The 12,139-nt window shown below is 43.3% G+C and overlaps 1 protein-coding gene across 2 annotated transcripts in view; it reads right to left on the bottom strand.

The window, feature by feature from the left end:
- HERC4 (HECT and RLD domain containing E3 ubiquitin protein ligase 4) overlaps positions 1-12,139 on the bottom strand; it is a 116,937-nt gene that overhangs the window by 72,487 nt on the left and 32,311 nt on the right. For both annotated transcript variants that reach the window (XM_088476326.1, XM_088476328.1), the window contains exons 8-11: positions 5,502-5,662; positions 5,330-5,406; positions 4,073-4,197; positions 1,724-1,783 (exon numbers count right to left, since the gene is read on the bottom strand). In XM_088476326.1, the coding sequence (XP_088332452.1) occupies positions 1,724-1,783; positions 4,073-4,197; positions 5,330-5,406; positions 5,502-5,662 (423 nt within the window). The remainder of the gene's footprint in view (positions 1-1,723; positions 1,784-4,072; positions 4,198-5,329; positions 5,407-5,501; positions 5,663-12,139) is intronic.

Raw genomic sequence — 12,139 nt, 5'->3', positions numbered from 1 at the left:
CACGGGAACGCCTCCCGTCAGAAGCCGGCCCACTGACATCACTAGTGATGTCAGTGGGAGTGATTTTGGCTCTGATAGAGCCAAAATCACTCCGGAGCTTGCGGTTGAAAACCTCAACCGCAGGCTCCGGCTCGCAGTTTCGATGGTCGCGATGGTCAAGACCATCGCGGCCATCAAACTGCACGCTCGTATAGGCTGTGGGTGGTGACCCACAGCTATACGAGCGTCCAGGAGGACGCTCCATTTTTATGGAGGGCGGCCCTCATTCAGAGCGTGCGCTCTGCTCAGAGCGTACGGCTCTGAATCAGGGCCTAAGTCCGGTCAATGTAAAAAAAAAATAGGTATATCGATGTGGATCTTGAAGAACGGCATTCGATATTATAATTAACCAGTTAAATTGTTAATATTTTTTCTAAAAATGTCCACAAAATTGTTGTTTTTAAATCGAATTACGTAAATAGCTCTTAATACCCTTTGCTGAGACCGACGAGCCCCACTAATCATCCACATGTATACTTTAAGACCCTCTATCCCCGCCACTGTATTAGACAGAAAAATGGGGGCTCCCTCGTTTTGAAAAAAGGGAGCTCCCTCTTTCAAGAAATGTATGCCTGGTAGTCAGTGTGATAACCAGGCATTAACCCCTGCACTACCAAAAAATGTTGGAGTCTAGGGATAGGTTCCCCTACTAGTTACTGTCTGGTGATCACTGGACAATGCTACCCTGCGCTATGAAAGTCATACATTTTCTGTATAAGGGGGATAAGCACTATGTGCCCTATCATCCCCATGACGCCACCAGGGGGGTGAGGACTATGTGCCCTATCACCCCCATGATGACACCAGGTGGATAAGCACTATGTTCCCTATAACCCCCCTGATGACACCAGGGGGATGAGCACTATGTGCCCTCAAACCCCCATGAAGACACCAGAGGGATAAATACTATGTGCCCTCAAACCCCCATGAAGACACCAGAGGGATAAATACTATGTGCCCTCAAACCCCCATGAAGACACCAGGGGGATAAGCACTATGTGCCCTCAAAGCCTTATGAAGACACCAGGGGGATAAGCACTGTGTGCCCTCAAACCCTTATGAAGACACTCTGATATTCCAAATATCCCTCAGTATGATTCATGATCCTCACACTTCTTTTTACCTACACGTCTATACAGCTATTGGTTTTATTGATTTGGAGTCTGGTACCAGCACAGTCTTAGTCATATAGATGTTTTTTTTATTGTATGTAAATTGCACGTAAAAAATAAATTTGAGCATATTTTAACACAAGCTGATCAGCATACATTTGTATTTAATAACCCTCTGCATATCCTAGCACTGCCATATTTGTTCTATTGGCTTTTTCCTTAAAGGGTTGGCCATACCTATGTAGCAACTGCATTTGAGGCATAATTGCCTTGCTCCAAGGGATTATTTCTTGCTAGTATAACCAGGGGGGTAGAGGGAGAAGGACCTGGGCTAGCTGTGGAAGAGGAGAAATCCCAATTTTCACAGCAAGCCGGTGTGGCCATACCCCTGAATAATCCAGATACAGTACGTTGTATGGATTGGTTATATTAAGCTCCTTGAGAGAGCAACATTTTAAGGCTCTTGAAGGTGCCCACTACTGTAGTCTTCACAGACCCTATACAGCTTAGATAACAGAGATCAAACTTATAAAATAATGACAAAGAATACACAGATGAGCATTAACACTTACCTAGTTGATAGAAAACTCCCATTTAGACAAGCAGCTGATGAGAACACTTTGTCAATTTCACTATTAAAATAAAACAAAACAGTCTCTGCTTAGAAATGAATTATATGAGGAATTAAAATGTAATCTATGTTTGATCTGTGTTAAAATATCTAAACTGCTCTGTGTTGTATATTTGCTTTCTTTCCCCATGTGCTCTCTCTGAGCTCTATAACTCTTGGCATGCAGTTTCAGATAGTGTAGCACACCTCAGAAATGCTAAGTGGCCTTTTATTTTTAAACATTACCACAAATGCATTGTACTTCCTTTGAAACAGTTTGGCCACTTTGTACATCTCCCCTAGCATGTCCTACCCCACCTCATGCAGCAATTAGGTGCAGGTCTCGCTCTCCGGGGGGTAAATTTACTAAGATTCATGTTGGTCCCTATTTGATCCGTTTTTAAACACGGGTACAAACAATCAAAATCGGGAGTTTCTTTTTAAATAAAATCGGGTATTTACCTAGCGCCTGTGTTTGTCAGGATCGTGTTTTGCGATGGTGTATGTGATCATTCCTGCCCTTGTTTACTACCCATGTTTCCCTCCCGAACAAGCAGCCTGCAGATATAAGTGAGATATGGGAAGGCTGCTTGTGATGTAGAGTGACAGGCATGTGGGTCACAGCCAATCAACGGCCGCTACATGTACAGCGGCCTCTGATTTAGCTGAATTGCAGAAGAGTAGCGTCTTCTGTCATTCCGCGTAGTATACATATATTTCATAACACATATACCTATACTTGTCCGAGCTGGAACGGGACACTCATTTTTTGGTTTTGCCAAGACCCATTGGATTTCTACCTGGAGAAGGGGACAGAATCTACACCAGGCAGTAGGCGAGTATAGGAGTTTTTTTTACAGGTAACCCAATAGATTTCTACATGGAGAAGGGGACTGAACATCTGGCAGTAGGTAAGTAGGTGTGAGTGTGGTAGGTGTGTAATAAATTGTACAATATACGGTGCGTGTGTCTTGTGGTTTTTTAACTATTTTACAGTGGGAGTACGGGTGCCTGCCGCCTGCTGTCACTTGTAGTTCCACAAGTGCCAAAGGGCAGGCACGCTGGCACCTGTAGTTCCACTGTAAAAAACAATAGTTTAATTCTATTTTCAACACTATTAGCCCTGCACCCACCGCCCAGGGGTGCGGGGAAGAGCCTTGGGCTTCAGTTTGGGGTGACCAGCTTGAGGTGACCAGGGTCCCCTGGCTGTGGCATTACACCCTGGCTGGAATTGAGTCTGGTGCTGGTTCTAAAACTAGGGGGAACCCTACGCATTTTTTTCTCCCAATTTTTAAAACCAGGACTGGCTCAGCAGCCCAGTGCTGGTTCTTAAAATAGAGGGGAACCCTACTTGTTTTTTTCCCCGTATTTTAAGAACCAGGACTGGGTCAGGAGCCCGAGGCTGGTTATGCTTTTGGGGGGGGAACCCCACGTCAATTTTTTAGAAAACATTTAAGCTTTTAATTCACAATAACAAAGCAGAAACATATACAGATCACACTGATCTGTGTATGTTTCTGCTAGACACGGTGCAACAGGAGGGGCTCTATTTGAAACTTCTATTTGGAGTTTGCTAGTATTACACCCGTGATTATAATCACGATTTTTGGTAAATTCCCATGTTGTATTCCTGTCTAGAGAAACTACTGTGTTGAGACAATGGTGTATTAATTTGTATTATCGGCTGCATTTTACCTGTGATTTCGCCCGTGATTAACTTTAAAGATACAGTAAATACTCCCGTTTTTGCAATAGTAAATTCCCATGTTGGAAAAAAAAAAAAGACTCAACACTCCCGTACAGCAACATTCAGACCAACACGATTCTTAGTAAATTTACCCCCTGGACACTCACTGTAAAACCCAGAGTCAGGCTCCATAAATTATTGCAAGGCAGCTGCTGCAGCTTAAAGAGCAGGAGCATTCCATCTATCATGCAATGTCTCAGACAGGGGAGAATATGAGCACTGTATTAGATCCTAATCCCAACCACATCAGCTGCTGAATTTACTTCCTCACTCTGCCTCGGCTACATGAATTTTTATGGATGGCTGGATACATGCGCAGAAAACGTCACTGCCTGGTGACATATGTATTGGTCGGCTCCTGGCTTCAGGCATAGGTGGCAACTGTAGGGGACCTAATATTACTACTTACAATCTCAACAAACCTAAATGTAGCTAACAGTGAATTCAGTGTGGTAGCATAATCTAAGCCCTCTGTTAAAAAACAAATAAACTTTTGCTGTTTTGTGCAACAAGGAAAATTATTCAGTTTTGGCATTTGGACAAGAATTTAAGAGAAATTCTTACTTTACTATATCTAATGGAGGTCTTCCAGTTGAGAAAGTCAGCCATCTTTGAATAAGTTCCTCGTTTACGGTCCATATTTTTCGGGAATTGTTATGCTTTCTAAAGTCATCTGGAGGGAGGCAGTTCTAGAAATGAGAAACTTCACAATTTAAAAAAAATAAGTAAAATAGACAGAATAAAATAAAAGTTGAATAATGCATCCTGGAACGGCGGTATCTGATATTTAACAATCTTGGCTATCTTAAAATCAAACGCCTCCTCCATGACAATACTTGCAAACATTCTAAACTCAATAGTTGAAAAGATTTTCACTTTGTAGAAAAAAGCTAGGGTAAAAAGCTCTTTGAGGGCATTTTTTTCCTGCAGGTTGGTAACAACGCTGCCTGAAAAGTTCTACGTAGTGGCCAAGGATCTGATTCAGAGATGGACACAGTTCACATCACTGCTGTGTCTTATCACATACATTATGATTGAGTACCTAAGTTGCATGCGTGAGAGATGCAGTACACAGAAACAGGGACATCAAGTAGGTGTGGGAACAAATAACCCTGGTATCTGTAGGGGCCTGGGATTAAATGGGAACAATGCTTCATCGACTCTCCAGTGGCTAGACTCCACATAGGATCTAAGCCTGCCCAATGTCTTAGCAACCCTGCACACAAAAGACCTTGGTGAAGCAATGGTCAATCACTGTTTCGAGTATCCAACATTGCTCAGTTTTTCTATAGTGGTCAAGGCCACAATATGCTTGTGTGACCCCATGCTGGAAAGTTCCATTTATTATATTGTAATGAGTGGAATTTTCCAGCATGGGGGCACACAAGCATATTTTTGGCATTCCATTCATTTTATTGATTATATTTCAAAATTAAAGCAGTAGTCTTGTGTTACATTGCCCTAATGGGACCCATGCATCAGGCAGCTATGGGGGCAATTGCCCGTTCTTCTGATGCCTGGGTTGGGGATTGTGAGAATCCAGCATGTTGGACAATCTCAATTTGCCGATTCCGACCAAAAAATAATCGTAAACGGCGAGTCGGGGATAGTTAACATGTAGTATTTTGTCCATCTATCGACAAATTGCAGGTCGTCAGATCAGAACGTTGGAACGTGGAATCGACCCGTAGAAATATGGCCAGCATAAGGCCCCTGTTGAATCCCCTTTATTATTTTAAGTGCATTAAGTTGCTAAAAACATTATTTGCAAACACAATGAAAATCTGAGTAACAGGGTATATGGGATGTCTTTTATTATACCTGTATATGAAAGTAATGTGCAAAACTTTGGTCTCCACCGGAGAAAATTTTCTTAACACAGTAATACCCTTCAGTATCTGGTATATGAAACAAAACAATATGTAAGTGGTAGACATGAAGATCTGATAAGCAAAAAGTAAAAATGTTAGGAAAGAAAACAAAGCACACTTACTGCTGGGATGCATGGAGTAATCACTGTGTGATATCCAGTTTCCTCTGACAGTAAAGGGACTTTTTCGATTGCACGTTGACCCAGTTCCTAACTGTCCATTGCCACCAAGGCCAAATGAGTAGATTCGCCCCGAGGAAGGAACAAATGCTAATGTGTGCTGTCTAGGGGGAAAAACAAAAAATAATACTTTAGCCAACTAGTCTACTGTTCCATGGAACCTCGTTTGACAGTGCATGAAATGCTACAAATGTATAACCGAGTTTCTGTATACTGTGTGTAGAATGTGAAAAATCCTGACATCCCCAGTTATAAGGCAGAAGGGGGTCTTACCAGCCCGACTGTCATGGTAACAAGTGATTGGAGAGAAATATAACTGCTAATTTAATTCCAGTTAAATGCCCCATGGCAGCCTTACACAAATGGGTTAATACCCTAGTGAGCCGAGTTGAGACAGTCAGAACAAACACCTTCGGAAGGTACACTACATGGCCAAAAGTTTATGGAAACCCGATTATCACACTCATATGTGCTTGTTGAACATCTCATTCCAAAACTATGGGCATTAAATATGGAGTTTTCTTCCCTTTACTGTTGTAAAAGCTTCCATTCTTCTGAGAAGGCTTTCCAATAAATTTTGGAACATCGCTGCGGGGACTCTCATCCACCCATCAAGGCATGAGGTTGGGGCAATTCATCCCAAGTGGTGTTTGATGGGGTTGTATATATTATCCTGGCGTGGCCATCCAGATGGTCACAATACCGACAGCGGAATCCCGGCGCATGTTGGTAAGTATTTTAACCCTAACCCACCCCTCCTGCAGCCTAACTAACTGTCCCCTTTGGCAGCCTAACCCTCTGTCCCCTACTGCAGCCTAACCCTAACCCACTCCCTAGTGCCTAACCCTATACCTAATACTCACTGTCGGGATACTGGAGCCAGTATTGTGATGATCATCGGGATTCCGGAGTTGGTATTGCGACCATCAGGATGGTCACCACCAGGATCTTTTTACTACATCCATTTTGATGAATTTCAGATCATAGCACTGTGCAGGCCAGTCAAAACCTATTTGTGATAGAACTCAACTTTTGCAGAGAGCTACTGTCATGCTAAAGTGCCTTACCCAAATTGATGCCACAAAGTTGGAAGTTGGTATTGTGACCATCTGCACCCTGACTGTCGGAACGATGACTACATTCCTATATACAGTATATATAAAGTTGTGAACTTGTCTATTTATGTACGGTTTAATCACCCTTAAAGAGTAATTTTACTGTATGGGCTATCTATAAACAGTGCTAGCGGAAGAATAAAAAGTAGATCTGGTTTTCTGAATTCCTATCTTCTGGAGAGGTAAACACACATTGCCCTGGTGGTATTCAGGGTATGTAGTAGCTCTTCCTTATGGTTAGCTGGTTGCCGATAGAGACATGGGATTAGGTTGTCCTGATTGATATGGAAAGTGGACAATACCTCACATAGTAAAGTAGGATTAGTTTGTAACACCACTTTGTCCATATAAATATCCAGAAAAGGCTCCTCATATCAAGTGTGTGTAACTTCCCCACACAACAGGGTAGACATGACTGCTACCAGAAACCACACCTTACGAGTGAGCCACTTGATGGAGACATATTGTAAAGGCTAAAAACGATCAGATATTAAGGGGATTCAGGACAACACAGAGATTCCAGAGTGCCACAAATGGCTTGATAAGAGGACATAGCAGCACATCTATCATCTTGTCAGAGACACCCTTGCATTTCAGCAATGACAGCACAATCTCCACTACATCCATGAGAGGATAACTGGATTTGAATTTAGAATCGGTACTTGGTGCAGAAGATCTACCCAAAGTGCCAGGGGCCAAGGCTATTTCAGAAGCATTCCTTAAGCTATTGCAAATCGCAGATAACAAAACTGACCTCCACTGCTTATTTCCTTATTCAAATGGTGCAGTCAGTCAATGTCTCAGGAGGGAAAGAAGAGAACATGTACACCAGCCTTAAGTTATATGGCACTGACAAAGCATCTATTCCTTCCACCCTAGCGTACATGTGACAGGAATAGAACTAAGCTATTTTGACATTCCGCATTATTGCCATTAGAACTATTTGGGGAACTCTGGACTAAGTCCAGTAAATGAAAAATATATTTGTGCAAAACCTGTATGGATAAGACACTGGCTGAGATAACTGGCTAAGCTGTTGTCTTTGCTTGCAATGCAGAATAAAAAAAAGGGATATAAAATGGTCTTCTGTCCTTGACTGCCAACAAATCCAACATAATGGTTCCACATTGCCGGTTTATGAAAGCAACAATGATCCAGCTGTCGGAAAAAATCCCGGGATATTTGTAAAGAAAAATAACGGAGCATAAATAAAATCTAACCTTAGCGCAAGTACAGTGCATATGAACAAACATTAGTTTAACATCACAAACTCAGTAGGGCAAATAACAGGGGCAGGGGGAAGGAAAACTGCTGTAGCTTGAAGGAGCTTGCAGCGGTGAGTCAATTCACTAAATAATCCTGTACTCAATGTATGGAGAAAGAGACAACGTAGCGGAAAAGTAATGACATGGCTTGAGATAGGTGATAACAAGACGGAAGAGGGCCATGCCCGTGAGCTTAACTTCTAAGTTAGAGGGAAGGATATATGGAGGAGGGGCAGAGGAGATGACTAAGTAGTTAGGACAATGGTTAGTAAGCTTTCAGAAACTGGAGCGTTTTTAGGCAAGTTTAACACTGGTTTAGAACGGTAGAAAAAGTGTGAGGGTTCCAGAGGAAGTGAGCAATACTTCTGTGATAGAGATTCCATTTCGTCAGTTGAGGGACTCTCTGATACCGTTGCAAGTATGATGATATAATCCATAGAAGTCTATCTACGATCCCACTGAGTGAGCAGATCCAGAAGAAGGTCCTGTGTATGCCACCTTGCCCATTGGGGAATGTCTATGGTGGAGGAAAACATCCCCAAGAACTGGAGACAAGCAAATGGTGAATTTTAACAAGAATCTCCCCTTTTAAAGACTCTGGCCCTCATTCAGACCCTCTCGCAAGCGCTATGCGCTCGCAAACGGGTCGATGGTGGGGCACTGCGCACGCGCTGCGTGTGCGTAAGCCACATAGTGAGTGAGAAATTCACTTGCTCCGGGGCTCGCTACAAAAAGGGCGGCTGTCGATGTTGATCAACAGCTCGCCCCGCTTTTTAGGTGGGGAGGGGGGGTGGCTGGACAAACGGAGGCGTTCCTGAAGGAACGACTGCCATTTGTGGGCGGCCCTACTGACATCACTCGTGATGTCAGTAGTGAGCTTCCTGTTCTATTAAGACCATCGCGACCATCACCTGGCTGCTCGCAAAAGCTGTAGGTGGTCACCCACAACTTAGTGAGCGGCTAGGAGGCCGGCTAAAAAAAAAAAAAAAAAATAGCGACCGCCCTCATTCAGAGCGAAAGCTTGCTTTTTGCGAGCGGCTCTGAATGAGGTCCTCTGTTTGGTGTGGTGCCTCAAAATTACTTTTTGTCACAAAAATATTCCTCTTGGTAACAAGTGGAACTCAATTTCGTATGCCCTTGCGGATGTGATAGCAAGCCAAGTGATCTTGAGTGGGCAGCATCCAAACCTCTGCATATTTTGAAATCCTGCCACCCATAGGAATCACTGGAGGTTGAGCAAGGAGAGAGTCATTGAGAGGTCTTTGGCTCTGGTCCGACTTCCTTATCACTGAAGTAATGAATGTTACATAGTATAGCTCGTACCATTCTATTAAGATTACTCTCATAGGTAGATCGCTTCAGGCTTCCCTGAAGTGCTAACGAGCGGATGAGGAAGAGAAACGCCATATTCTCTGATCTTGCTGGAAGTGATGAGATTTGCTTCCTTTGATCTTTTGAATTATGAAATCAAATTTATCACTGAAAATTGCCATCAAAAGGAAGCGCAACCAAATGATTCCTTGATTACATGTCTGCCACCCAGGTACACGGCCTGAAAGTTGAAGCAGCCATATTCCAGTGTGAAAGGGTAAATTTGATCTAGTGGTGTCTTATAAAGGAACTCGATCCCTCTTCTACTAATCGTTTCCTACAAATTCTTAAAGCAGGAATTTAGCACATACGCTGAGCGACCGGGAGACAAACCAACTTGAGTACAGTTCCTGAAGAAATATGATGTTTTGTGAAATAGCATGTCATTTTATTATCTGTAGAATCTTTCAACAGATCTCCAGTGGCCTGGCCAAGAGATTAGCTACAGCAGCACCAAACACCTTAGAAAGATATCTTCTTGGTCCAGTGGAGCTTACAATCCATATTTCAGCTGCAGTGGACACCAGCATAATAAATAAATTGAGTAAATCAGAAGCATTCAGTTATACTCTGTACTGGAAATGTGAATGACACAGTGTGAATATAATAAAAATATGGTTTGCTGTCTGTTAATAAACAGGAGGCTTGAATAAATTTTAAAATGTATACATATATCACATACCATACAACAATTAAAAATGATAAATGAGAAATCAAAATGAGAATATAAATACAAATGAAATGGATTGCAATCACATGATGGTAAATAGCAGTTGACCATCACTCACTGAAAAAACTTTGGATAATATGATACTATTGTATCTGAAATGAACAGTGGTCCCAAGACACTATGTATCTATTCATGTATAATTTTAGCAAAACTTCCACTGTTAACAAATACCACAGACAATTGTTAGCAGCAAAGTACCGCTATTGGGAGCGTTCCATCACTACTGGCCTCCCAGTGTGAGAATAGCGTCCGCACTTGTAAATGAACTTAGTATGGAATGGAATTTAATAAACCTTGTATAGCGTGTCCAAGCTAGTCTCCGTCCTGGCTCTGCTCGTAACTGGCTGTGTGAAGCCGCCACCGGAGGAAATAAAGGCTGCCGTGAGCCGAAAAGCAGTAAGCTGTATGTGGTTAGCGGTCAGATGATCGGGAGACTTGCCGGAAGGTTGCACTGCACTCCGGTGGCGGCTCCACACAGCCAATAACAAGCAGAGCCAGGACAATAGCATGGACACGCTATACAAGGTTTGTTAAATTTCATTCCATACTAAGTTCATCTACAAGTGCGGACACTATTCTCACACTGGGAGGCCAGTAGTGATGAGTAGTGAGCGTTTCGTTCCGAGTAGCGGAACTTTGCTGCTAACAATTGTCTGTGGTATTTGTTTACAGTGGAAGTGTTGCTAAAATGATACATGAATAGATACATAGGACCTCATTCAGAGTCGATCACTTGCTGCAAGCGATCGCTCTGAATGAGGGCGGCCACTTACTTTTTAAAGTGCCGCCTTCTGGTCGATCGCTAGGCTGTAGGTTACCACCCACAGCTCTAACGACCGACCAGGGTGATGGTCGCGATGGTCATCACCATCGCGACCATCGGGCTTATGACCAGACCCTAAGGTTGGGTCTGGGCTCTCGTAAGCCCCAGGGAACTTCCTGCTCTGTTTGAGCAGGAAGTTCCCCACTGACATCATCAATGATGTCAGGGGGCCGCCCCCAAACGGCAAGTGTTCCGACTGGAATGCTTCAGTTTGGCCGGGCACGCCCCCGGCCCACCCAGCAAACGGGGAGAGCTGTCACTCAACATCGACAGCTCGCCCCGTCTGCTACGAGACCCCTAGCGACGGAGCGCCCGTTGCTAGCAGGCTCCATCATGGGCATGCTCTGTGGGGACCATCGACCCGGTTGCGAGTGCATCGGCGCTTGCGACTGCGCCTGAATGAAACCCATAGTGTCTTGGGACCTCTGTTCATTTCAGATACAATAGTATCATATTATCCAAAGTCTTTTCAGTGAGTGATGGTCAACTGCTATTTACCATCCTGTGATAGCAATCCATTTCATTTTTATTTATATTGTCATTTATAATTTTTAATTGTTGTATGTCCATTAATAATTGATATGCGATATATGTAATACATTTTACAATTTATTCAAGCCTCCTGTTTATTAACAGACAGCAAACCATATTTTTTTTATATTCAATCACAGTGCTTAGCGCAGTATACTTTGTTCTATTGATCTTTTTGCAGAGATTGTGATCTCTAGGGTTCTAACCAAACCTGTATGACTTGCAGCAAGCACTGATTTGCAATTTAAGTACAAACAAGCGCCAGGTCCCTACAGTGATTACACTGCAGGTTTTAGTTTTCTGTACTGGAAACGGTTTAAAAACCTGAGATTATGAATAATAGAGCAAATAGTGGGCATCCAATCAGGAGAATGTTTATATGGGATGTGGTCAATATCCCAGCGTGCGGGATACCTGTGCTCAGAATCCAGACGCCGGAATCCTGACACCTCTCAGAATCCCTGCACCAGCATCACGACCGCCGGCATCCTGAAGGCAACTAGAGGGGTTAGGGGTAGGCACTAGGGCAATGGTTAGGGTTAGGCACTAAGAGGCGAGGGTTAGGGTTAGGCTGCGGGGGCTGGAGGTTAAGTTTAGGTACTAGGGGGGAGATTAGGTTTAGGTGCCGGGTAGAGAGGGTTAAGTGACCGACCGACAGGTGTCGGTATCCTAACCCTGCTGGAATGCCATAGTCGGGATTTTGACAGCAGGCAACCTGTACCCAACCGGTTATATATGTACTATTA

The sequence above is a fragment of the Taudactylus pleione genome, unplaced genomic scaffold (assembly GCF_031769625.1).
Source record: "Taudactylus pleione unplaced genomic scaffold, aTauple2 ptg000016l, whole genome shotgun sequence".
In the NCBI taxonomy this organism is placed as follows: domain Eukaryota; kingdom Metazoa; phylum Chordata; class Amphibia; order Anura; family Myobatrachidae; genus Taudactylus; species Taudactylus pleione.
The sequence above is the reverse complement of the archived record's forward strand: the minus strand, read 5'-3'. Positions and strand labels throughout refer to the sequence as shown.